The sequence below is a fragment of the Onthophagus taurus genome, chromosome 2 (assembly GCF_036711975.1).
Source record: "Onthophagus taurus isolate NC chromosome 2, IU_Otau_3.0, whole genome shotgun sequence".
NCBI classification, from domain to species: Eukaryota; Metazoa; Arthropoda; class Insecta; order Coleoptera; family Scarabaeidae; genus Onthophagus; species Onthophagus taurus.
In genome coordinates, this window is record NC_091967.1 from 17,539,635 (window position 1) to 17,567,103 (window position 27,469).

General features: G+C 32.1%; 1 protein-coding gene across 5 annotated transcripts in view; it reads right to left on the reverse strand.

Annotated features, from left to right (window-relative positions):
* LOC111428801 (probable RNA methyltransferase Y17G7B.18) overlaps positions 1–27,469 on the reverse strand; it is a 54,339-nt gene that overhangs the window by 7,928 nt on the left and 18,942 nt on the right. For all 5 annotated transcript variants that reach the window (XM_071194407.1, XM_071194406.1, XM_071194405.1 and 2 more), the window contains one exon: positions 1,228–2,173. In XM_071194407.1, coding sequence (XP_071050508.1) covers positions 1,228–2,173 — 946 coding nt within the window. The remainder of the gene's footprint in view (positions 1–1,227; positions 2,174–27,469) is intronic.

Consider the following 27,469-nt stretch of genomic DNA (forward strand, 5'->3'; position numbering starts at 1 on the left):
CCAGGAATATAAGAAATGGTTAGGAAAATTTTCTTTTTGAATCTGAAGTAAAAGGACACTAGGAATATGATGTCGTTGAAATTAGATCAATTAGAAACCCCGAACAAGCCAAAATTTGCGAATGTTTGAAGAATATCGGTTTTTCTGGAAAATAGAAAATGATTAGGAACATTTTCTGTTCCAATTTAAAGCAAGAGGCGACCAGGAATACAATGCCGTTGAAATGAGATCGACTAGAAACCCCGAACCGAATCGGCCGAAATTTGCGAATGTTTGAAGAAAATCGATTTTCTCGGAATATAAGGAATGGTTAGAAAATGTTCTTTTCGAATTTGCAGCAAGAAGCGACCAGGAATGTAATGCCGTTGAAATGGGATCGATTAGAAACCCCTAACAGCCCGACATTTGCTTGTGTTTGAAAAAAAACAATTTTTCCGGAAAATAAGAAATGGTTAGGAAAATTTTCTTTTCGAATCTGAAGCAAGAGGCCACCAGGAATACGATGCCGTTGAAATTAGTTCGATTAAAAACCCCGAACGAGCCGAATTTTGCGAAAGTTTGAAGAAAATCGATTTTCCCGGAAAATAAGAAATGGTTAGGAAAATTTTCTTTTCGAATCTGAAACAAGAGGCGACCATGAATACGATGCCGTTGAAATTAGATCGATTGAATACCCCAATCACGCATTTTTTTCAGTTTAAAATCTATGGCTGAAATCTATGGCCAACTTCACACGCGTCTTTTTGGATGCTAATTTAAGTAACGAAGCAACTCTAAAAAAAGGATACTTTAATTAATACTTGGTGATATTTCCACAAGGATCCTTCAAGAAATTAATTTTATAGCGAATTTTGCAAGTTATCGATGAAAATTGCAACATCGAAAATTTTATCAAAACTTCAAATATTGTTTTCTCAGAAACTAAGAGTTATTTTTCAAAACGGGTTGGTTCATTGGAAAGAAGACACTTTTATTAACATTTTGGGAAATTTTTATACTCATATTCCAAAAAATGGATTTTATACGAATTTTTAAAACTTAATCGGTGAAAATTACTAAATTCGAAAAAATTCTCGATTATTTCAAAAATTTATTATTCAAGAACTAAAAGTGATTTTTTAAAACGGCCTTTTGTATTAAAAAGAGGATACTTTAATTAATAATTGGCACAAAAATGATTTAACGTTATTTCTATTTAAAATATTAAAAAAATCTATTTATTCTTACCTATTATAATTTCCATATTGATATTGTTTATTTTTTTCTTTAAACTTAGGCATATGATTCTGATCAACTGGAGCTCTAGCAGGCCTAACGTGCCTAATCGCCTGACTATTACTTCGTTTTAACCAAGCTCCAGGTTGCGGAATAACCGGGCTAACAATTTTATCCATAGAGTATTTCATTTTTTTCACGTTTTCTTTGTGATCATCAGATTTCCGTTTGTTCTTGTCTTTTTTCGGTGATAGATCTAAATTCAATTCTTTATTAATTATCACCGGGCGATTTATTAAATTAACTTCCGTTATTAATCCTTCGCTTTCATTCTCCACCGTTGTTACTTCAGATCCTTCCGGTATTTTCGCCGAATCTCGCCTTGATTCTGGCGTTTTCGCTTCAGACGAGGATGTCCCACCAATATCATCATTATTAGCTGCGGAATTTATTTCCGTTATTGAACAAACTGTCGCGGACATTGTTCGTTTTTTTCTTAATCGCTTTTTTCGTCCCTTTTTAATCGGTGAACATAATTGTTGTTCGAATTCCGCTTCATCCGCACAACCAATTAAATCTAATGGATCGTTTATATTCGGTGGTATGATTACTTCAACTTGACCTTTTCTTCGCGGTGGTGTTGGAATTGGAGAGGATTTTGGTGTTACGGCGTTCATTGCTCGGTTTATATCTTCGTCTTGTAAACTATTTAAATTTAACGGATCGTTTATGTTTCCTCCTAAAAGAAATTTTGTTGGTAACACCGGTTTCATACTTTTCATTTTCATAGGACCACCGCCTGAAAAACTTTTTGAACGTTTTCTTCCACTTCTATCATGTTTAAATTTTTTTTGGGAAATTGTACTAAAATTATTCGACGTTCGACGATTATTACTCCGTTGATTTGGCATTTTTAATGAAGATGGGTGGTTTTCTAGTACTGCTGAAGACATTATTTCTGAAACAACAAAGATAAATTAGTAAAAAGTCTATCTAAAATATTATTTTATTTCATTATATTTTATTGTTATCTTATTTTGTCTTATATTTAATTATTTATTCAGAATAAATATGCAATGAAAACTCTAGAACTATATTTGAGTAACGGATTTTATACTTTAAATGGAGATTCTTGAAATTTGCATTTTTGAAAAGCGTTTATATCTGTTGGGATTTGGTACAATTTTCTGACGTCGCGTTGCCTTTGTGTTGTCGCGTTTCGGAGAGCTTTATTGAAGCAAACAATCCCGGGGTATTGTTTGAACGTGAGATATTGCAGCGGAACCCCCCGGGTATTTCATACTAAAGAGAATTGCATACACGATTCGCGTTCATCTATGTATGCAGGAGGTGAGTTATAATGTAGTTTCAAAATAATTCCTTGAAAATAAAAGACGAAAAGTTCGCTGGAAATTTTTTCAGAAAATTATGACGATTTTATTTATTATTTGTACAATAATATTTCTTAATTAAAAGAAAAAAACAATTTTCTGCAATAATTGTTTCGGTTGAATTTAAAATTTATAGATCTATAAATTTTGTTACTTCAAGTAAAACTGAAATGTTTTGAGGTCAACAACCGTGTTTCGTTTAATTTTGGACCTCATCTCCTCATCTGTATACAAGCAAAAGTAGATTCGCTTTCACTTTTATCATCGCCCCAATTTACTATAGTTAGCTTTTATAATCTTTTCATCTCAACTTTTTTATTTCCTAAAAGTAAATAGATTTTATCAGGTAGTTAATTTTAAAAAAAATGCATTTTCCGCTTTTTTTTTGCATAAATGTTGATAAAAATAACCACTTTGCAATTTTTGATTGTAAGCCAAATTCTAAAATACACTACTTTCATCACACTCACAAAGATATATGAATTCATCTATTTTAAGTTGGTGTAATTTTTATTACTTCATTTAATATATAGGTACTAATACTCAAAAGAAAATCGCGAAAGCGAATCGGAAGAAAACTTTGAGTTGAGAGAATTCGAGTTAGAGAAAAATTAGTTGAATTACAGCAAAAATTAGAAATTTACTTTTCTAATACGTACATTTAACCTTCTAAAACTAGAACTAGCAGTAGCATTAGAACTAACACTAGACCTAGAACTAGAAACATTCAGGTTTAGCCGTCTTGAGAGACGTGCGGCTAAATCCGAATGTTTCTAGTTCTAGGTCTAGTGTTAGTTCTAGTTTTACAATAGCACTATCACTAGAATTAACACAAAACCTAGAACTAGAATCATTCGGGTTTAGCCGTCTTGAGAGACATGCGGCTAAACTCGATACTTTCTAGTTCTAGGTCTAGTGTTAGTTCTAGTTTTACAATAGCACTATCACTAGAATTAACACAAAAAATAGAACTAGAATCATTCGGGTTTAGCCGTCTTGAGAGACGTGCGGCTAAATCCGAATGTTTCTAGTTCTAGGTTTAGTGATTGTTCTAGTTTTACACTAGCACTATCACTAGAACTGACACAAGATCTAGAACTAGAATTATTCGGGTTTAGCCGCCTTGAGAGACGTGCGGCTAAACCCGAATGTTTCTAGTTCTAGGTTTAGTGAATCTAGGTTTAGCACTATCACTAGAACTAACACAAGACCTAGAACTAGAATCATTCGGGTTTAGCCGTCTTGAGAGACGTGCGGCTAAATCCGAATGTTTTTAGTTCTAGGTCTAGTGTTAGTTCTAGTTTTACACCAGCACTATCACTAGAATTAACACAAAACCTAGAACTAGAATCATTCGGGTTTAGCCGTCTTGAGAGACGTGCGGCTAAACCCGAATGTTTCTAGTTCTAGGTTTAGTGAATCTAGGTTTAGCACTATCACTAGAACTGACACAAGATCTAGAACTAGAATTATTCGGGTTTAGCCGTTTTGAGAGACATGCGGCTAAACTCGATACTTTCTAGTTCTAGGTGTAGTGTTAGTTCTAGTTTTACACTATCACTAGAACTAACACAAGACCTAGAACTAGAATCATTCGGGTTTAGCCGTCTTGAGAGACGTGCGGCTAAACCCGAATGTTTCTAGTTCTAGGTCTAGTGTTAGTTTTAGTTTTACAATAGCACTATCACTAGAATTAACACAAAACCTAGAACTAGAATCATTCGGGTTTAGCCGTCTTGAGAGACGTGCGGCTAAACCCGAATGTTTTTAGTTCTAGGTTTAGTGAATCTAGGTTTAGCACTATCACTAGAACTGACACAAGATCTAGAACTAGAATTATTCTGGTTTAGCCGTCTTGAGAGACATGCAGCTAAACTCGATACTTTCTAGTTCTAGGTCTAGTGTTAGTTCTAGTTTTACACTATCACTCCAACTAACACAAGACCTAGAACTAGAATCATTCGGGTTTAGCCGTCTTGAGAGACGTGCGGCTAAACCCGAATGTTTCGAGTTCTAGATCTAGTAATTGTTCTAGTTTTGCACTGGAACTAACACAAGACGTAGAACTAGAATCATTCAGGTTTAGCCGTTTTGAGAGACGTGCGGCTAAACCCAAATGTTTCTAATTCTAGGTCTAGTGTTAGTTCTATCTTTAGTTGTTATTCAGTGCTAGATTATTGTATAATACTGTTTTACGGTTTTACTGTAGTTGTTTTAAATGATTTAATTAAAACGTAATATGTAAAATTAATTACGGTAAAATACATGAAACGATTTAATTTAATGTATTATTTTTTTTTTGTTTTATTCGTTAACATTTTCATTGCAAATTCACCACCAATATTTTCTCTATTCATACAGCGCACCAACAATAATCAAATAAACCAAACTCGAACGCAAACGGACATATAACGCACCGTTACGTGCGTATACATTAATTTCCGGTGATAATAACGAATTGGGTATGGTGTTGTGGGGGAAAACGTTAAACATTCTCCCATCCCCCAACCTCGGTTGGGCTTGCTATTTATAATTGGAGATATAAAACATTTCAATTTGCTAATGTGTAATTGAATTCGTTTTGATTGTCACTATTGAACGATTGTTTAATGTTAAAATTATTAAGTTAATAAAATGAACACAGAAACCAATTATGTAACGTCGATAAATCTGGTTGGTTACGAATGGTAAAAGTTTGTTTGCGAAAACTCCAATACTATAGGAAATTTATCAAAAAACTAAGCCCATTTGTATTTTCTTGACGACCTGGGACGTTGGTAGTAGTTTGAATGTAAAATTGTTCCCAAAGTAGAAACCCGGTAAAGTTAACGGAGAAAAGGAAACAAAATTTTTACGAGTAAAGTTATCTCTGAATTTACGCGAGGTAGAAACACTTTAAAACTGGAACGCTGCATTTTAAAAAGGTTACGATAAAACTATTTACAATTCATCAAATATTACTAAAAAAACTGTTAACTAAACAAAAATTAAATTAGAACTTCCAAAATAAATTTATAAAGAACTATTTCGTACTAAATAACATTGTTGTTTTTGCTAATTCAGGTTTAATTTATTTTTACTTTATTATCATACCATAAATTGACGTCACATCATACCATCTTAATGGATAATTTAAATATTATTTTTAACTCAATACTTAAGACCTATTAATATTTTATGTATACTCTTTAAAGTTATAGAAAGAATCATTTCCCAACAAATTATATCCTTTGTGGAACAAAATAACATATTGCCACAAAACCAGTCAGGTTTTAAACGCGATTATAATTATACGACAGCGCTTGTATACATCACTGACGATGTCGTAAGTATGACGTCACTGACAGACGATTAGACATGTATATACATATCTTAATTTCCTTATAAACACTCTTCCTGGACTTTTGGAAGACTTATCATTAAATCAGAGACCAAATCTATGGTTTATGCAGAATGGAGCACCATCCCACTCTACGTTTGATGTAATGCGGTAATTTTCTGACTTTATAGACTTTTCCTGGTTTCTTTCATTTCTTGCCTCTGTGTCCTTGCTTTTTCCCATATCGGTTAATTAGGTGGTAGAGTTTTCCGCATGTTCTATTAGCTAGTGATTTTCTTTCTGATTTTCGCGTGCCTTTTGAAGTTACATATTTCTCTTGTCGAATGTCATCCCTAAGTGGGTGATGGTGCTTCTTGTAAATAGGTTTTTACTAGTATTTCCTATTCTAACTTTATCGCCTATGTATTTTCCTTCAGCTAATCTTACCACCTCGGTTTCTTGTATGTTTATCTTCCACTTCTTGGCCCATGCTATTACACTGGCTGTCGCATTTTCCGCTTTTGTCCTCACCTGCCCATAGTTCATCCTTTCTATTATCCTTCCTCCTAATTTTCTGGGTATATCATGTACTATTATGATAGGATCAATAGGATGACGAATATTGGGAGTTCTTGTGGTAATTCTTCTGTTATCACCACCTTTCTGGTGGTAGCAGAAGTAGCAACTTTTATCTTGTAAGGAGAATGCTGTCATCTGTTGCAGGTATTCTTCTCTCCATGTTCTATTGTATGGCTTCTCCATGTTGAGGACTGCGCATAGGTTTCTTCGCTTTCTTTGCACTTTTCCACATTTTCTTCACATCCTTTCCAAATCAGTATTGACTGTCTGATATTATCTTCCATTCTTCTACGAACTCGTTGAATTCTTTTTATTATTATAGAGTCTCGTATTTTCCCCATCAAATTTAGTAGGCTACTATTTTTGATTCTTTCCACGCCTTTGGATATAGTCCTTTTTAATTGTTTTATTGAATACCTCTGTCATCTCCTTCATGACATCCTCATACTGTCGGGTTTCTAATTAAATAAGAGGGTAGTGTTCTAATTAAATAAGAGAAATGAAAAAAATCAAATTTGATTTCAGATTGTTATAATGAATGGCCTTTTACATATTTTGATTTAATTACATGCCGCTTAATAATGATACTCTTGTCAACCCCAAGCTGTCAGTGTGGGATGGAGATTACAGATTTAAAGATATTGATTAACGGCAAAATTATAAGATGCACGTTGCCTCTTATTACTAGTATAGAGAATGTATTAAGTGGCAATTATTTCGATCTAAGAAAAACCACTTCATAAATACTTGCACAGCGTCCAATCATCCATCTCATTCATGTCAACTACATATTAACATTTCGCTGACACAAAACATTGATAGTGATACTTATAAAAATTTAAATTATTATATACTTTTACGAGATTAAAAACGTTTACTTATAAGCAAAGTTTACTACTGGTACTGATATTGAAATTGTCAATGGAATTTCTGCAAAATTATTCAGAATCGGTTGGCATTTTATTGAAGAGAAGTGTTCGCTCGCCGATGTATGGCATCCGACACCAATCGATACTCTGCAAAAATGGATTTTGGGACCGTGAAAACTCGATTTATGTGACACGATTGGACTTGGTACTTCAATTACAGGAGTTAGTCGAGGATTACGCATGAAAACTGAAATGAAAAAAAGTTTCGGATATACAGGGTGATTCATTAGCTCTATGACAAACTTTGGCAGATGAAAGGTGATGCGATTCTAAGAAAAAAATATTATATGAATATGGGTCCGATTCATTTTGGTTAAAGAGTTACAAGCCTTTGAAAATTTTACACAGTTTAATAGGCAAATGAAAATGTAACATAAAAAATAAGTTTAAAAATTACAAAAATTGTTCGAAATGTCCGCCTTCAACTTGAATGCACGCTTCACATCGACGAAGTAAAGATTTGCAACAATAATTATGAAATACAGAGTTGGCTGTGATAACAAAACTGAGTTCTTTATGTCAAACATTTCAATTTACTCTATTCTGTGTGTTTCAAAGTTTATAATTGTCAGAGTTTTGATCGAAAACGAAAATGCATGTATTTACGACTGAAGAATATGCAGATATTATTTTTGTATACGGGCTTTGTAACGGAAACGCTCGGCAAGCAGCAAGAGAATACCTTCGTAGGTTTCCAAATAGACATCAACCTGTCCATACAGTGTTTAGTGCATCATTTCGCAGACTGAGAGAAACAGGTAACCCCGCTCCACTACATTCCGTTCGTCCCCATGATGTGAATGTACAAAATGAAGAACGTGTTATTGATTTAGTACTTGACGACCCTTCAATTAGTACTCGGCGTATAGCGAGCATGTTACAAATATCCCAAAGTTTTGTATGGCGTGTATTGAATCGAGAAATGTTACATCCGTTTCATCGCCAAAATGTTCAAGCATTACATCCTGGAGATACTGAGCAACGCTTAGCATTTTGCCACTGGATTATTCAGCAACATGCTCAAGTAATAACTTAATTTCCCAAGTTCTGTGGTGTGATGAAGCGTGTTTCACTAGGGACGGCATAAATAATTATCATAACGAACATGTGTGGTCCTTGCAAAATCCACATGCAATTAGACCAGGAAGATTTCAGCAACGGTTTAGTGTAAACGTTTGGGGTGGCATTTTTAACAATTCTTTGCTACCTGTATGGGTGATAAATGAACGCTTAAATGCAAATATGTACAGAAATTTCTTGGGACATAACCTTTTCGATTTTATCGACGACGTACCACTTAACATCGTTCAAAATATGTGGTATCAGCACGATGGTGCACCACCACATCGAGGAAGAGAAGTCATCGCTTGGTTACATGAACATTTTCCAAACAAATGGATTGGCAATGGAGGTCCAGTAGTCTGGCCACCACAATCCCCAGATCTAAATCCGCTGGATTATTATTTCTGGGGACACATGAAGCAGCTTGTGTACCATGTAGAAATTACTACCCGTCAGCAGAATTCAAGATGCAGCTAATAGCATACAGAATGATCCAAATATCATACGTCGTGTGATAGAATCTTTACTTCGTCGATGTGAGGAGTGCATTCAAGCTGAAGGCGGACATTTCGAACAATTTTTGTAATTTTTAAACTTATTTTTTATGTTACATTTTCATTTGCCTATTAAACTGTGTAAAATTTTCAAAGGCTTGTAACTCTTTAACCAAAATGAATCGGACCCATATTCATATAACATTTTTTCCTTAGAATCGCATCACCTTTCATCTGCCAAAGTTTGTCATAGAGCTAATGAATCACACTATATTTATTATTGTTTTACATCATCTAAATTTTCTGTTAGAAAAGTTATCACATTGATTGGTTGAAACTTTGATAAATTATTCTCATCACAAACACACACGATAAGAATTAAAAGAAATAATTAAAGTAACGAATCGTTTAATAGCAAACGAAGCAATGTGGTCCAATAAACATCGTAACAGTTCCAGCGAAGCGTGCAGAAAATATGGATCATTCCCGTTTGTTGCGGTCAATTGTTCTGCAGCTCTCAATCTTGCGTTTGTATCGTTCTACCGTATATACTACTATTTCAAGGAGGAGAAAGAGGAGAACCCCGACCCTCCATTTCTCGCCGTACTTGGATACACAATCTGCTCCGTTCGGTTTGTTTGTCCTCTTTGTGTCGATCTCGGTACATTAGATGTGGTAAAGTTAGACCGGCGAACCGGAGAGTTGTTCCTAAACCGTAACAACAATCAACTCCCAATAATCCGTAGAAACCGTTCTTCCTTGTGTTTCTACTTATTAGTAATTTTTATGGAGGTAACTAAATAGTATCGTAATATAATTAAAAGTTACTGATTTAATTCGTATAATAAACATCAAATAGAGTATTGAGAACTGTTGCTATAAGTAGAAGTAATAATATTACGTAGGTGGAAATGTAACATCAGAAACTAGGTCGGTTATTCAATAATAAGCATATTACCAGTAACGAGATTCTCACAACCAGTAACAAAATTCAGTGGGTGTACATCGTTACCAAATACACTTCGTAACTCGCTGAAAACGTAAACATCCACTTAGGCGGAAGAAGGAGAACGGTACACCGGGAGCTTCATGCTCGTCGTCGTCGTTTTGAACTTCCGGCAACATTGGAATTTAATCTGTAGAAGTCGTTCAACCGTTGCGCATTGAATGCGACTCGGGGAGAGAACTTCTCCGGTGATGCTGCCCTTATTTGTGAATAAAACATGATTTCATTTGAACTGAACCGCTCCGGTAACTCTGCAGCTGCTGCTCGTGTGACAAAACTCGGTCTAGTACCTAACCATTTTTTTGTTATATAGACGTATGTATATTAAAGAAGAGCAATAGAAAAGGTTGAAAAGTAGAAGTAATGTTTTGTACGAAAACGCTTGAAAATATTCCTCTTTACTTTTTGAAAACATCCTTTTGAAGTAGCTTGTAAACAAGATTATTTTTTTTTTAAAAAAGAAAAAATTTAAGTAATTTTCAAAGCTGTGTTACTAACTAAATGACGTCTATATAAAGACAATTACTAGAGGTAATATAGCACTAGAGGACCTTTCAGTAATCAATTTTGAAACGATTGGATAATACCGGACTCTCTGGTTAATGGATGGAGATACGTCGTTGAGTCGCTCGATGAAAGAGAACGAGCCACGATTTGCATTCAATACTAAGTTATGTGCTAACCACAAATCGATTACGAACCGCGCTTTGTAAAATCGATCCTCCCAAATCGTTTCCAAAGCTACATTTAACTATTAAGCAAAATTAAAATCAATACTTTATTATTAACCAGTTTAGAGAATATATTGTTACGTCGCTTAATAAATCATTTTGGTTAATTATAAATAACTTTTGGATTAACGAGAATGCATTTGAAGAGAAATTACGATTTAAGCGATTAATTAGCGGGAGATGCCAGTGCACAAAGAAACCGACTTAAACCAATTAAAATAGTTAGAGTAGTCGGACATTTGAAATTAGATTATAAACGTATAGAGCCCGTGTCTCCCGAATTTCAGAAACCGCCAGAACTCCACCTAAAAGCAATCGTTCTCCCGAGAGACGTGATTGAAGAAAATGAATTGAATGTAACTACTGTATTATTCTAGTTTCGAATTTACGTTCAATTAATTGAAATGAAATGGAAAAATTAAATAATGATTCTTCTTGTTTTTTCTCAGCATTTAGCCACTCCTGGTCATATGTCTCCTCTTTTATTTTCCAATCGTTGTGGTCTTGTGCTGGTTGTAGCCAATTTTTTCCTACTTTTTCTTTAATGTCATCAACCCATCGCACACAGGCGAATTTTTTAAAAATCTCGGCCAAAATTGGAAAAATTTAATGAATAAGATTGAAAATGCAATTAGTGCTCTTTGATTAAGTAAACCCGAAGGTGCCTTGAAACACCTTATTTATTATTATTGTAACAATCGCCGCCAAAATATTTTAGTTGTCAATTGATTGTTTGGTAAACAGTTATCACCTAGGTAAAATGTCGGTAAAAATTGTGGTTTTTAATTAATTTTTCCTTTACACTGTTTTTTATATATTTCAAAAATTTATCATAGAACCTATTTCTGGTGGTAAGTAGACTTGTGTAATATATTGAAAGCAACAATTCGGTTATTAGTATTTTTGTAATATTGTTTGATTACATCATATGTTGAAATTGAGAAAATAATTTATTTTACGATATTTAGATGGGCAAAAAATAAATTGTTTAGCATTGTTCAAAAGTAATATTGTATACGTGTTGTAGTATAAGGCCTACTATTGTAGATTTTACTAGAAATTCTTGCGGTGTTTTGCGGTTTTACCTTAAAATAAATTTTTATTATAGTGTGTGTATCTTTATACACACACTATAATACTATTCGGAAAAAAATCATAATTCTGCTATGTGCTGTTTGTTTGGGGAGAGCATTTGCAGTTAGAAAATAAACGTAAAGGGACACTTTTTCACTATTAAATTGATAATATAGGTGTCCACAAAAAAAGTTTCTAACCAAAATTACAATTTATTTTCTGAACCACTAATTAATTTTAGTATGAGATGTTACCGTTCTAAAGTTAATAACTTTCTAGAAAGAAATTAAAAAATTGAATTGACACGCTGAGTTTTCGGTAAAATATTAAAAGTTGTTATTGTGTCAATTCAATTTATTATTTACAAGATTTTTTCCTTGAAAATTATTAATCATACGTCTTATACAGGCTGGTCCGTTACTAATGGGACACAGAACAACAGTAAATTCCTTACATTAAATTATTACGATTTATTTATCTTAGCCCACTTGTAAATAATAATGAAGATACAGATGGGTAAAGTTTATACTTTATTTTCATTTTTCTTTAATAATTTTACTCATAGCATTAATAAATTTTTTTAATTAATTAGCATTAATACTCTAGTATTAATGCCAATTGACGATGTTAGTCTAGTGTTTGACGAAATAAAATCATTTTCAACGCCAACTAATGTTTACTGAGCATAATTAAATTTTGCAAAGTGCCTTTAAACAGTGATTATCTTGGAAACGGAGAACTTTAGAGAAGGTTGGTAGGTATACCAAATATATGTAAAAATGTCTCAGAAACTGTTTCAAGTTGTGTGAGTTGCAAAAATTTTAACGATTAAAAGGATATGTCTACTTTAAAGGATTTTTTTAAGGCAGGCAGTGCCATAAATCAAAACTTATACCAAATTATTATTTATCGTCTCAAAAAATGATAATGTACCAATTTTCATGTTCATAATTTAAGCAAAAGCGAAAATAAAGTGTTAACTTTAATCATCTGTATTTTCGTTATTATTAACAATTGGACTAACATAAATTGGGTAAAATCGTAACAATTTAATGTAAGGAATTCACTGTTCCTCTGTGTCCCAGTAGTAACGGACCATTCTATATACAGGTTGATTCAAAAAACCGCTGACAGACTTCTAAGGCAGGTAATACATCAAAAATTAAGATGAAAAGTCTTAATATACATGGGGTCGCAAATGCTTCTTTAACGAGATATAGCGGGTCAAAGTTTCTTTAAAATTAAACATTATATCTGCAATAAAAAGCCTTTTTTTAAAAATATTGTCTACGCCATTGCTAATTCTGTCAAACGGTGATCAATTATCTATCAATTGGTCTCTTACAAACTTTGATCAAAGCAATAGTTTTTAAGAAAAACACGTTTGTAGAAAATTTGTTAATCGAATCAAAAACTGTAACTTTAATCAAAGTTTTGTAAGAGACCAATTGATAGATAATTGATCACTTTACACGAAAATACTGCCCGTTTGGCAAAATTAGCAGTGGCGTTGAAAATATTTTAACTTTTTATTACAGATAATGTTTAATTTTAAAGAAACTTTGACCCGCTATATCTCGTTAAGGAGGCATTTGCGACCCCATGTATATTAAGACTTTTCATCTTAATTTTTCATATATTATCCACTCTAGAAATCTGTCAGCGGCTTTTTGAATCACCTTGTATAAAAATATAGGTAGATACAATTAAATAAAATCGCAGTATATCATAAAATACTTCATCCTTGTTAATTGTATAGATATTTTTTAATTTCCGCCAATTTTGAAGTAAAAAATTGACAAAAATATTTTTTTGGCCAAGATTTTTAACTAATTCGCTTCTGTGCATCGCCTGGGTGTTCCTATATTCCACTTGTATATGCTCGGCCCCCATGTTAATATCCGTTTCGACCAAATACGCTATTCCCATCTTAAGCGGCCCTGGTTTATTCGCAAAAAACGACTTTTTTTATTAAACACCCTGTATCTCGAAAATGGTACATTTTAGAGGGTAAGTTGATAGAAACTTTTTCCAAATTTTTGAAACACCTGTATATTTCAAGGTGTTTCTGTATCTAGAATCTATTTTTGCATTATCCATGGCTGTAAAAATTGCCCAAAGCTCTATCGAGTCGAACGCTTTTTTTGTAGTCTACAGAAGCTAGATGTAGTGGGATGTTGCATTCCCTGCACTTCTTTCTTAAGGTTTGTCTGAATGTGCTCCACTGTGTTAAAACCCCTTGCCGAAGTACTCTTTCATCATTAAGACTCAATTAAGACTCAAATGACAAATTTTCCTCTGTTGAGTGTGTTATCATATTCTTTTAAGCTTATTATTTTTGCGTTAAAGTCACCTATTATCATGGAGAATTTTGCTTTTTCTGATTTTCGTGCTAGTGAAATAATTTCGTAAAGTTGTTCAACTTCTTCCACCTCAGATATATCTAGATCACTTGGAGCTTGTAAACAACGAGAACAAAGACTTTGTAAATAACGATTAATAAAGTTTAATTCAAAATTTGTATTGTACCAATATAATTTTTAGAACAATAAGAAAATAGTAAAACACCATAAATCGTTATAAACCTGTGACTCATTTATCTTTTACACGAGACATATTTTAAGATTTCTATTAAAAGAGATGAAACACTTCAGTCCTATTTTTTATTACGAAGCCATTTTTGAGCATTAATCAACGTTATTCAGTGTCAATGCTAAAACGGCTCGTTTCTACTATGCTATTAGAAAATTTGCAATCTTGCCAGAGAACCAGTCTTTCCAATGCCAAGTATCGACCAAATAGTGCCCATATCGAAGCTAAAAACAGTTTCCGCGTTTGAACATTTACATAAAAGTGCACCATACAAGCACGCAAATGGATTTTTAAACTTTCAAAGTCAAATCTAGGTCAACAAAATCATTCGCAATATTTATATTTTTGATAATTATGCTTAATTAAATTCTTTCAAAATTAATTTATACCGATAAAATTAATTTATATTTCAAAGGTTATATTAATTGTTAATAAAAATTGAATTAAAACAATAAATCAGATATTATAGATAACGTACCTGTTACGTGTTTTTAAACCGTTAATAACAACGTTGATTATGTAGTGGGGTTATAATTAAAAGAGATAAGGAGATGAATAAAATAATTTTAAAAAGCTTGTTGTATTGTTTATTGCGGTTCAATAATAAATAAATATTCAATCGAAATCTTATTCCTGGTTGTAAAACGGGAATTAATGATAATTAGTTATCGTGTTGCCCACGCACCTTGATTTCTAATTAGTTAATTAAAGTAAAAACTTATTTTGAAAGTCGTCCAAACAACATTAACATAGATAGGTAATGAATCTATAAAATAAAAGCTTCAAGATTTTATTAATTACCCATTTCTATTTCTGTTTATAGCTGGAGAGTATAAAATTAATTCTTTTTTAAACCTCTTAATACTGAAATCAAATTTACCACAAAACCCGTTCGTATAGGCAATAAAAAAACAGACTTGTAAAGAGGGTTATCTATACAGAAAAGTTCTTGATGCATAACTTTCAAGAGACAATTAGAAATTGAGTTTCATTCCAACCTGACTCCATATTCATGCACCTAATTACAAGAGTTGTATAGGTAGTTGTGTACTTTTAATGGAAAATGAAACTCAACAGACTCATTTTGATCGAATTACAACTCGCAGTCGGGGTTGGCGCAAATGCAAGATGACCCGCTGATTTAATATCATTGCAAATGATACTTAGAATTAAGAGCACTACATCAAGTATTTAAAATAATGAACTTTTAATTAAAATTTTTGTAACTAATAAAGCCCATTTGTTTTTTTTCGATACTTAAATGTAAGATTAAGGTAAATTGGATGGTTCGAAACTCTAAACGCTCGCTTTGAAATCACTACTTGGGAAGTTTCCAAGCCAAATAGCTGTGTACTTAATAAGTTCTATGGAAGTAAGTTCAACACATGTGTTTAGCTTAAGAAACTTCCCTTAATAAAACTTTAATGCTACTCAGAAATTATGAAATGTTAATCTACGTGTTATGTTCTGGGAATTAGAAATGCATATTTTATTACTTAAAATAAGTTAAACCGTGAATATAAATTTAAAAAAAATTTAAAGGTTCTGCAAAACATTATGATTCACAAAATATTTAAATAAAAATGTAATATTCATGTTATGTAACCAACTTGTTTATTTAACCCGGCTTAAATTAGTGTTTAAAATAACGATTTTAAAAGAATCTATACTAGCTATATTAATACAATTGAAGTATCTTTATTTCATAGGAATGGATGGAAAATAAATTGAAATAGATTTGCAGCCTATAAAAATACAGAACTTTTATGAGGATTAAAAACATGATGCTGTACTGCCAATAAATCGAGTATTTCGGGAGTCTTTAAAAAATTTGTTTGATATGGAATGCAGACGAAAGATGGTGGGTTAGAATAATTTATTGTAATGGATTATAAAATTAAGAAGAAACAACTTATAGCAATACCAAATAAAATCACCATTACATTTAGACAAGTTGAAAAAGATAAACTACCAAAAACGGGTCATCATATACGAAGTTACCTGCTTTTATTCAACAAAGAAAAAATATAGTTACTTGATACAAATTCCTTCAACTACATCATCAAACTAAAACATTACCAGATTGAAAAAAATTTCTGGACCTAGTACATGTATGGCACTTCTTATGAGCTTTTGACTACAAGAGGTGCTCCCTTACAGCAAATTTTCGTTAATTTTTTTGCTCAGGAATTATTTGATGGTCCCACTTTGACTTTGTATAGGTCTACATTCTTGTGATCTGTACATTCCTGGGTTCACCTTAAGGACACACTTTGTAAAAAGTTTTTGCCAAATAGTTTTAATGATCAACTTTTTGATATTATGCATTTTAGATGCGCATATGTACTGCATAGGTGACTATTGTCATTGCATTTGGTTCTTAGAAGAGTTGTGGAAACCAAAAATTAACAGCGATATTTATTATCAAACTCACAAAAAAAAAACACAACAAGCCATTCGACAGAAACAAAGAACGTTGATAAAAGAAATCAGGTTATTGCATGACAATTTTTTGTAAGGCAGTATTTTATAAATTTGGATCGCACCTCATATGAGAAGCTCTACAGAGCTTGTGCCTCGCTGGGATAGAGTAAACTAACATTGGCGACGATTATGTTGAAAATAGATTTAGTTCTGACTAGAATTTGCTTCTGACCATAATATTTTTAATGAATATGAATTGCAAAAGGATAAATTTAGCTAAACTAATTGATAAAAAGATTCATTGAAAGTAAAGTTATCATTTTGAATTGTGGTTACTTCACAAACGTGAACATAAACACCCTAGAGTTTACAAACATTGGATTAGGAGGACGGAGGGGGTCGGGGGTTTCTGTATATGTCTGGAACAAACAGTGGCTTCAACAGTATATAATAACCGCGTGGTGGCTGGCTGATTTAGAGAGAAGTAAAGTTGAAACTTGTCCTAATTGGTTCCCTGGTGTAGGTTTGTCTTTGAGAAATCCCAATCATCATTCACATAAGGTCATAAGTGATCTTATAAAGTTATCTTGAATAATTATGATCAGAATGAAAAAATTTTACTGTGTATATAAAATTTAAGTGTGTCTTATCGTACTATCCAGAGTTATGAAGGTTTGAAAGTAGTATACAATTTGAAATTTTGTTGTTGTTCTTTGAGTTCATCTATTAAAGTGATTGATAGTCAGATATAGCCCCAACATTGACTTTAAGTATTGTCAAGTTTCCGCGCGGATACGGAACCCATTAAATAACACGATTATCTGGATTTTGAATCGAACGATTTGATCAGAGCGTTGCGGAGCTCTTAATAGCTTCATGTACTTAACTGTTTATATGAGGGCTTAAATTGGGCTCAGATGAATGGCATCTATGTACGTCCGAATTGCGTTATTTAATAAATTTGGTTTGCATATCAACTCCGAGAAAGTTATAGCAATATTTAACATTCCTGTTCGTATAATGTAGATTTATTCCAGATTTCGCGACTTTGTTTCCTCTATTACAAGTTTTTTAAGAAAGGGTGTTAAGGTTGAGTGGACAGAAGAATGTGAAAGGTCATTAAAGAGAGATTAGTTAGCTCGTTCCGACAACCTGTATGTAGCAAACCTTGGCAGATGATTTCTGTTAACCTGTAAAACGTCCTCTTTAGTAATAAGGCGCAAATCCTTTATATTATTGCTTTATGTAAAAGTTGCTGTAAAACTTTATGTAAAATTTTGAGTAGTAGCAAGACTATATTTGCAACTTACTTTTGTCATAGTCTATAACACAAATCTCTAGGCAATGAAGATTCGAATTGAGTTCTCTTTGTGATAAAATTAACAACGAAAATCTAATAATATACCCTTGCTAGTAAGAACGCGGCCATTGTCGTCCTCAATAAAGTAGATTACACTAACAAACCATTAAAAAATTTAAATACAACAATATAATTTTTAGTTGAAAAATTTCAATCAAATCGAAAAATTGAAATTTTACATCAAAATTCGTTTCAACCTTAACAAAAAGACGCATTTTTAAAATATCCTATTTCTTAATTATAAATTGCAACACAATGCTGTACCAACACAATGTTGGAAATAAAAATTAATTTCTACCTCCCTATTTTCAGCACGAACGTAACAGAAAAAGACCTTTCTTTATGCACTGGAATTGAAATATTTAATAGCTCGCAGCGTATTGTGCTGAACGCTGTTACTTTACGCGCATTCAAACGAAAACTCAAAAGATTATCTCCAAAGGAGTGTATTTTATAACATCAATGAATTCCTTACTGCCTCCGCATACCCAGACAAGGCACCTACCTGACTTTTAAAGAAGGCAATGGGTTCGGTTTGTTACGGTGTATCTTGTTTGATGGTCAATTATAGAGTTTTGATTACTTCGATATTTATTGTTTAAGTAAATTTGTTTTCGATATAAAGGCGTATTGTTACACGTAATTTCTAGGGATAAAATGATGCTAATTAAAATCCCGGTAGTCTGGATGGTATTGAATTGGATTAATAAGGAGAAGGGAATGTCCGTTATATGAAAAATTTTTAATTTGCACTTTAAACTGTTTGAATGAATAACAATTAAAACTAAAGCTAACACTAGTACTAGAAATAACACTAGATCTAGAAAGTTAGCTATTGGTAAATCACATCAATAATTATACGATACCCAGACTAATGAATATTTTCCTAGTAACATTTATCTGGAAATATAAGCATTTCTGTGATTCTTAGAATTCCTGCACTATGAGGAAAAAACATTTCCAGTGCTAGCTGAAGCTAATCATTTAGTGCAATGAATTAGTTAAACCCTAAATTTAACAATTAATGCCTTCAATCATAGTTCTAATATATTCAGCACGGAAAAGTCCCATGCTTTCTGCATAAATTTATCCAGTATCACAAATTAACAAACGCTTCTGTACATTCTATAGAAAATCTAATATAGGATATCGAAAAGATTTCAGTCTCATAATCAGAAATAATAAAAAAAAAATAGTTAAATTTTAACTGAAAAGTTAATGAGAGATTATCCAGCCGAGAAGTTATTGAGGTGAAAGTTTATCTTAAATTCATAAGCTTGAAAGAGTACTTATAGACATGGAATGTAAGTAGGTTTTTCTTGAAATTGATTTGTTTTTATAAAGAGTCCATCGGCCAAGGTTGAGGCATGGTCAAATTATTCTCTATACTTTGTTGTTGGTAAAGTTTATGATATTGTAACATTCTAGTTAATGTACCCAAATCAATCATATACAACTTATACGAATTTCTCACGACACAACACTTCAACACGAATGTAGTCATGTAGTTACGTCACGCTAGTCAAGGTCAGGTAAGCTATTACCTTACTTATAAACAGCATGTAGATATTTAACGTTTTGTTTATCAATTTCAAGAAAAAAATTTGAATAATAAGCTAAAAAAAAATATTCCTCATAATTTCCATTTTTTTTACTCATTGTTTGTTAACTATATTTCAATGACATTACAAAGTTCAACTTAATATTGTAAACGTATGGTTATTTCTGTTTAATGCGGAAATGCTGCTGTTGGAACACTACACCGCTTAATCTAAAGAGACAATCCGGCACCGGGTAATCATTATTATTGTTCATTGTGTTTCCTCGGGCACACAGACCTAGTCGTCGCAAAACAATCGGATTCCAAACTCCTAACGATAGTTATATCCAAACTTGAACACGAAATCCGTAGATTCCGTGCCACGGAAGTTATATTATTCTCGTCAAGTTTACATTATTCAGTAATAATGGCGTATTACCATTATCGTATTAAACCTTAATGCAACAATTTACTTAATTTTTCTAAAAGACCTACAAAGCATTAATAGAATGACATAATCGTTCTATAAACAAACTCATTTTAAATGAGAAAAGCCGTAAAAATGTTGAACTATTCCTTAAAAGACTTTAATTGAAAAACTTAACCAAGTGTGTGTTCGTATTGATTTTATCATTAAACAGTCAAAGTAGTCGTGTAATTCGAGAACGCCAGGCCGACTAAACTTTATCGAAGTTTAGTCAAGTTTGGAGAACTTAATTACTGATGAAATCACGATATTTCCTATCCTGGAACAACTTGACATGAAATGATATACACAAAGAAAATTTTTTTACAAATCCATTAAAATATATAAATTGAACTTTCAAAAAATAGATGACCGTGGAGTATGGAATCTACACTGTGTTAATTAATTATCGTACCCGACGTCATTATTGCAAGTATGCAACCAATATCACAATATTTTTATTGCAATAAGCGATTTACGTATGATGCGTATTGCACTGTATTATTGGTTGCATACTTGCAATGATGACGTTGGGTACGATAAAATTAACACACTGTATATTTAAAAAGCAAGTTGGATTCTTATATACCCAAGATATGTTTTTTACCAGTAGAAACGAAGGAGAATGAAAAGATACCTTAGCCTACAGTACTCACTTTTCATGTAGGTCAATTGGGATAGTTAAAATCCATAAAAAAATGTAAACATACCTCGTCTTCTGTTGACGGTTTTAGTCGTTTTACCAAGTTTTACCGACGATATTTTATTAGTCATTACAAGAACTTTTATTATACAAGATGTTATGGTTTGCATAATAAGATAGCAACATTAAAAACAAAAATATTAAAGCTAATTTTTGAGAAAAGTAAAAAATAATCATTTGAAAAACAAGAATATACAAAAATACATCTTGGAGAATTTGGTTGCAATTAAAAAATGCAATTAACTCCTGGGTCAAAGATAAGAAACAAGGTCTCTAACCATAACAACAACAAAGTAGGAATTGTATGAACAAGACACTTAAAAACAAACAATAGACAAAACTTGAAACGGATGTAAGTTCATTTCGTTCTTATACTTTCCCCTAAATTCATCACAAATACACAGTTTTTTTATTTATTTATGCAAAAAGTTAGAATCTAACGAATTTGTTAATAGTAAAGCACTTAAAAACTTTCTCCTTTACGAAACTAAAATACTAGTTTTAACGGAAATAAAGTTTTCTTTTCCGCTAAAACACGTAAAAGTCTTTATATACAGTTTTACTGAAAAATAAATATTTGTCATTGAGAAAGAAATTATCGTAAATTATTCTTTAATTGCCTGCTCAGGTTGTTGAGGTTCCGCCTACGTGTAGTCTTAAAATAATGTCTTACTCTTAACTCATAACTGAAAATATTACGTCAATTTGTCTCTTTCTTTGACTGCTTTTAAATTAAACAATTTAAATAGTAATAATATCCTGGAAGTTTCAAACGATGTTATCTATGAAGGATGGAGTAAGTATTTCAAATCCACTTTTTGTATAAACAACAAGAGAAATTTAAATAAATCGTAACATAAACTTCACATTAAAAATATTTCTTTGTAGTTGATCTTTCTTTTTAGAGTCGTTTCATTTACAGCTTTAACACCGCATCTACTAACCAGTGTATAAGGTCAGTGGTTTTACTAACTAAGTTTATTGCCAATTAAATCAGTTGATATAATTGCCAATTTACGAAACCTTAACGCCAATAATCGTAAAATTTGTACATTACAACTGATATATATCGTGTTACATTATCTTAAAACGTTCATTTAAACATCAATTTGTGCAGAAACGTTATAACAAAGGAGAATATTAATTAAAAAAAAAATTTATTAAAAATATTGGAAAATAATTTCTGAGAACTTAATCAACTAGAAATACAGGAAAATTGTAGATTTTCCAATATCATCAGTAATTCATTTGGATTCTCGTTTCCCAGTTTTCCATTAAATTGAATTTATTTCCTGAATCGATTTAAATTGATGAATTTGTTTACGTGCCAGTTATTTGATTAAATTTATTTCGAATATTTTCATTACGTGTTATAGAAATGTAATTTAAAAAAAATACAATGTCCTCGAAAACACGATTCACAAGAAGCTTTCTTGGCACAGCAATAACTTGCCAACCACACCTGCTCTTAAATACTACTACAACGGAACGTATCTTGTACAGCTGTTGCACAATTTATAAAACCAGATAGTAAATGTACACAATATTAGGTCATCTAATAAAAATGTCGAATAACCAAGTTTTTAATACTTTGATGAGCCACATTTTTTTTATAAATTATTGTTTATCAATAAACATAACAAAATTGTTTTTTCCAGTCATTTATCTTAAATATAGAGATTTTTAACACTATTATGATAATCGTGAAAATCAGCGATTGCATAACTTAAATTTACATTAAAATGTAAAATACACAATCGTATTATAACCAAATACAGTAAAAGTTAGTTCTACTTTTAGTTTAATGAAAAATTTACAACAATTTACTGCTGAATAACAATTAAAATTAGAGCTAACACTAGCACTAGAACTAACACTAGACCCAGTTTGTCATCAATTGTATTAAGATCAAGGACAGCCCCCCAATTCATCAATTGCAGATAGTCATTCAAGGCATGAACGTCAAAACTTCGAAGATCACGAAAACTAATAACTTTAGCCTTAGACTTAGTACTCATTGATATCGCTAACTCACAAAAAACTAACAAATGATCCGAAAACCCAACATCGACAGTGTCACAAACACGAAGAGGCAACTAATTTAACATAATAACATCAATGAGTGTTTCAGAAAGATTGGTGATACGAGTTGGCTGGTTAACAATCTGCCTTAAACTAAAAGTATTTAGAGTTGAAAGTAAACAATCAGTAAAGGGATCAAGCACCATGAGGTTAATATTAAAGTCACCCAAAATTATTACTCTATCCATTACAACATAAATCTCCTACAATGACTCCTCAAACGAACGAAGAAACAAATTAATATCAAAAGAAGGAGGCCTTTAGACAACTCCAACTGCAAAATTTAAGTCATTGAGCCGAACCTCAACCCAAAGCTGTTCCACTATAAGTACGTACATTATCCCTGAAATCATCAAAGTGTGCAAGCAGAGACCTCACATTCAAATAACCCACACGAAAAGTATCCATAAAGTGTATAGACAGAAATACCAACCCAACAGCACAGCCAAACAGTCAACCAAATACAAGACTCTTTAAAAATTAAAAGAAAAAAAATACAATTAAACAAGAATTTCAAATGAGAAAGAGCAAAATAAATATAAATATATAAACAAAAAAGGAAATGAACAAAAATATCTATGTATATTATATATAATTTAAATTCAAAAAGAAAAAAAATGTTAAAAAACATCACTTCAATGTTCTTATTGAATTTTATAATTTAAGATTGCCAAAAAAAAAATACAAGAGTTAAAAGAAAAATCTCAACGATTATTTAACTTGACTGTTGGCTCTATGTTAATGAGATAATACAACATCAGTTGGTTTTACAGGCAAACACAAACAACGCACAGACAACACACAAGCAGTTGGCTCGCTAACCCATTTACTGACCTGCAGCAATGTCAGAGGTTTTGAAATTTATTTATAAACGAAACATAAAACTGGCGCAAACTACACGTGGTTTCAACACACATAACCTTCCACATTATTTTCTTTTACATTTTCTGGTTTCAATTATACCGACTTAACACGGTTACAATCTTTTAAAACACAAAAAATCAGAGATCAAACACATAATTTGTTGAAATAATTCTTCGTAAACTCCAAAAATATTTTTTAATTTGATTGTATTTCAACTTGTTTTTCCACATTGGTCTATCAACAGGATTCGCATCAATATCGATTATCAATTTACACCGGTGCATATTTTATTAACCGCTGTGGTGCATGCAGGACAGTTACAGAAACATGAAAAACACGGGTCGCTTTCGAACCGGAGGCAAAACTTTTTGTTGGCAAAATGCCGATCCCGAAATTCAAAACGTCAACGTAGATTAACCGTACTGTACCGGGTTTTGTCGCTATGTAGGTCCCGGTTTGTCGACCGACGACCACTTTAGGGTTTTGTATGCTCGAATATTGCAAAACCGAGAGCTCACGGCGCCGGCAGATTTGGAAAAGCCACACAAAACGCGTTCGGAACGCGAGCGCACTCGGTTTCAATTACTAACGGCTCCAAGTCATTAGTAAACGGCGGCTGTTATGTTCATTAGGGGTTTACAAACGGCTTATGCAGACTTGGTAAACGGGAATGTAACCGTCGTCGTCAGGTTGATGGATTACGTACTGTGTAATAGTTTATAGGGATTCTATGTGCTGTACAATTTAATGATATACAGGGAAAGAGTGAACAAGATAATATTATTATATCTAATTAGATATGGACTATAATCTATTTAGAATTATTCAAAATAGTTTAAACCCAATTAAAATGGTTGTTTTTGATTTATTTAAGTTTTATATGTTCTATCTTATTATTAGTAGTTGTTACCTTTCACCGTTTAGATGCAACTCACAGACATGATATTGAAAGGCGATATAAAAATCTTATATCAAGTTGTGTTTATGGAATACAGAGAATCACAAGAATCAGAACTTTTGAGTTTATGACCACAAAGTTATCACATCTATCTGGTTTTGGAAGAAAATATTTGTTTCAAAGTAGCACGGCTTAACCGAGAAGGATTTTATGTTTCATTTCAAATACAAAATCTGCACAAATAATAACCAATAGAATATTTCATGTAGGAGAAACTTCATAAAAGAATTATCTTGGATTGACCTATTTTGGATAGTTCCTTTAAATTAGGTTACTTAATTAAGTAAAAATCTTGAATGTTAACATACATTTAGGACAAAACTAACAGCATCGTATTAAAAGATCTTTTGTAATACCTCAACACAAGTGTTATCAATTTTTGCGTTCTCCCTAACTCCAGTAAATGACCAAAAGCTGCTTTTAGTACATTAATTCTACACGTTCGCTATTGTGACGTTCATTATCACAGCGGCGACAACAAAATGAGCTACAATGTCCAATGTTTAACGACCGTACTACATTAAGTCCCCTATCTCTATCTCTCTCCGTCTCCCTATCCACGTAGTACAAAAAGAGGCGGGCGTGTTAAAATGCAAATGTGATTGTAGAGAAAGCTAGCTTTGAAAAGGATTACCGTCGGTAAACGGGGGCGAGAGTGTAAAGGGGATGTAAAGCGGCCGAATAACAGAGTTTTACTCGAGATTTACGACTCATCGAGAAGACGGATTAACTCTTATTTGATTACCATATAAAACGAATCAATCAAACTCTTCTATTTTTAGTCTCGGAGAATTTTCATGAAAATATAAATTCTGTTCTACGTAAAAATTAAACTTCAATTTTGCTAATTGATAACTTAAGTAGCAACTCTTACATAGATTACACAAATAACAAAGACGTGATTCTCCACAAGACAATTGCACGTATAAACAGCTTTTGAGATGGTTTATTTGGATTTTAAGTGAAGCGTGGGTGTTGAAAATACAAGCAACCTTTTTATAAATATACAATATACGATAAAAGGTACAACAAAAACTACAAAAGAAATTCTTGTAAATTGTGTAAGCCATAATATTCACAACTTCACTATGTTACTAAATCTGTTAAAAAAACATACAAAAACAAAAATAAACAAAACCCGTAAAATTTCTAATTAGTGTTTGAAAACTAATTGAATAGACTCCAAACTGTAGCTAGTAACGAAATTCATGAATTCGGAGTTAAAACTAATTACAATTTCACCAACTTGGTAAATTAATTGCTGAGTTTGCCCAACAAATTTGCCGATTCGAGTCAACATAAAAAAAATTGTATTGTATGATTATCGAGAAGATTCATTCAAAAAAATGTTAGAGAAGTTAACAAAGTCATGGAAAAAAAGTTTTTAAAACGCCTAAATATAGACAACCAATATCACAATAAATTTTAATTACAAACTAATCAAAATTAAACACGCAACATAAATCAATTAAATAAATTTTACTTAAATTAATATCGCAATATATTTTTAGTAATTTAATAATTTCGTAATAAGCTTTGATGTGGTGCATTCAATTAAATCATTCAGGTAGATTTTCTACTTTCACGTTTGTACGTGTATGTATACATGTACAAATCCCATCGAAAATATGCAGCTAGCTTTCAATAGAACGTAATGAAGACCATTATTCAAAGCTAGATGAAAGTACGACATAAACCCATAAGCCCTTTAGTTGAATACTAAATGAATCATAATCCAACTGAATTAATATTCACTAATTGAACGTGCATCACGTTTCTCATTCTGCTGTATTACACTATCAAATATCAATTAGTTTGACTACATTCAATTTCCTCTCGCAATATTAATTTGTGTTATGAAAATAATAAATTTGGATAGTGTAAAGTAGATGGGAAAATAGAAAACATAAAACTAAAACTGACTCATAATTGTACGGATCCTAATTATAAACGCGAGTTTTAAAGCCCTCCCGCTTTGTTCGCAACAGAACATCGACCGAGATTTCGTTGCCATTAAATAGTAGAAGTTGGTTCACTGTTACTTGCCAAATAAACAATCTGAAACTAACGCGTTGAACCTTTTACAGAGAAATTTCATGTTTGTTTTTACAAGTGGGTGAAACTGAATTCTAAAGCAAACTTTAGACCGTTTAATGTAAGAAATTAATCGAATAAGTTATAACATTTTTCAATAATGTTATAACTTTTAAGGCTTTCAATAAATTCCAATGAAATTAGTATATTTGGTTATGAAAACGACTTGTCAATCGAGGAGATGAATATTAAAAACACCAAAGGCTGTAAGTATCTTGGAAAGAGCTAAACAGATTATTAAATGCTGTTCTATGGAGCCAACAAGTAACCAAATACATAAGACGGTAGTGAAAAGTATAGGCAGATACGGATTCGAACTAAGCCCAACCTTATTCATAACATATATGAATGAGATAATAAAGAAGTGCAAAATGTCGAAGTTCCAGAAGGAGCATTCGCGGATGACGTGGTTATTATAGCTAGAAATGAAAAAGAACTACAGTCTAAATAAATGGAATGAGATTTCAAACGATTTTGGAATACAGATGAACAAGTAGAAAACTAAAGGAAATAGAGTAGATTGCAGGATGTAGAGATGTAATATATGAGAAGAGTAAAATAAGGAGAGAGTAAAATATTGAGGCTC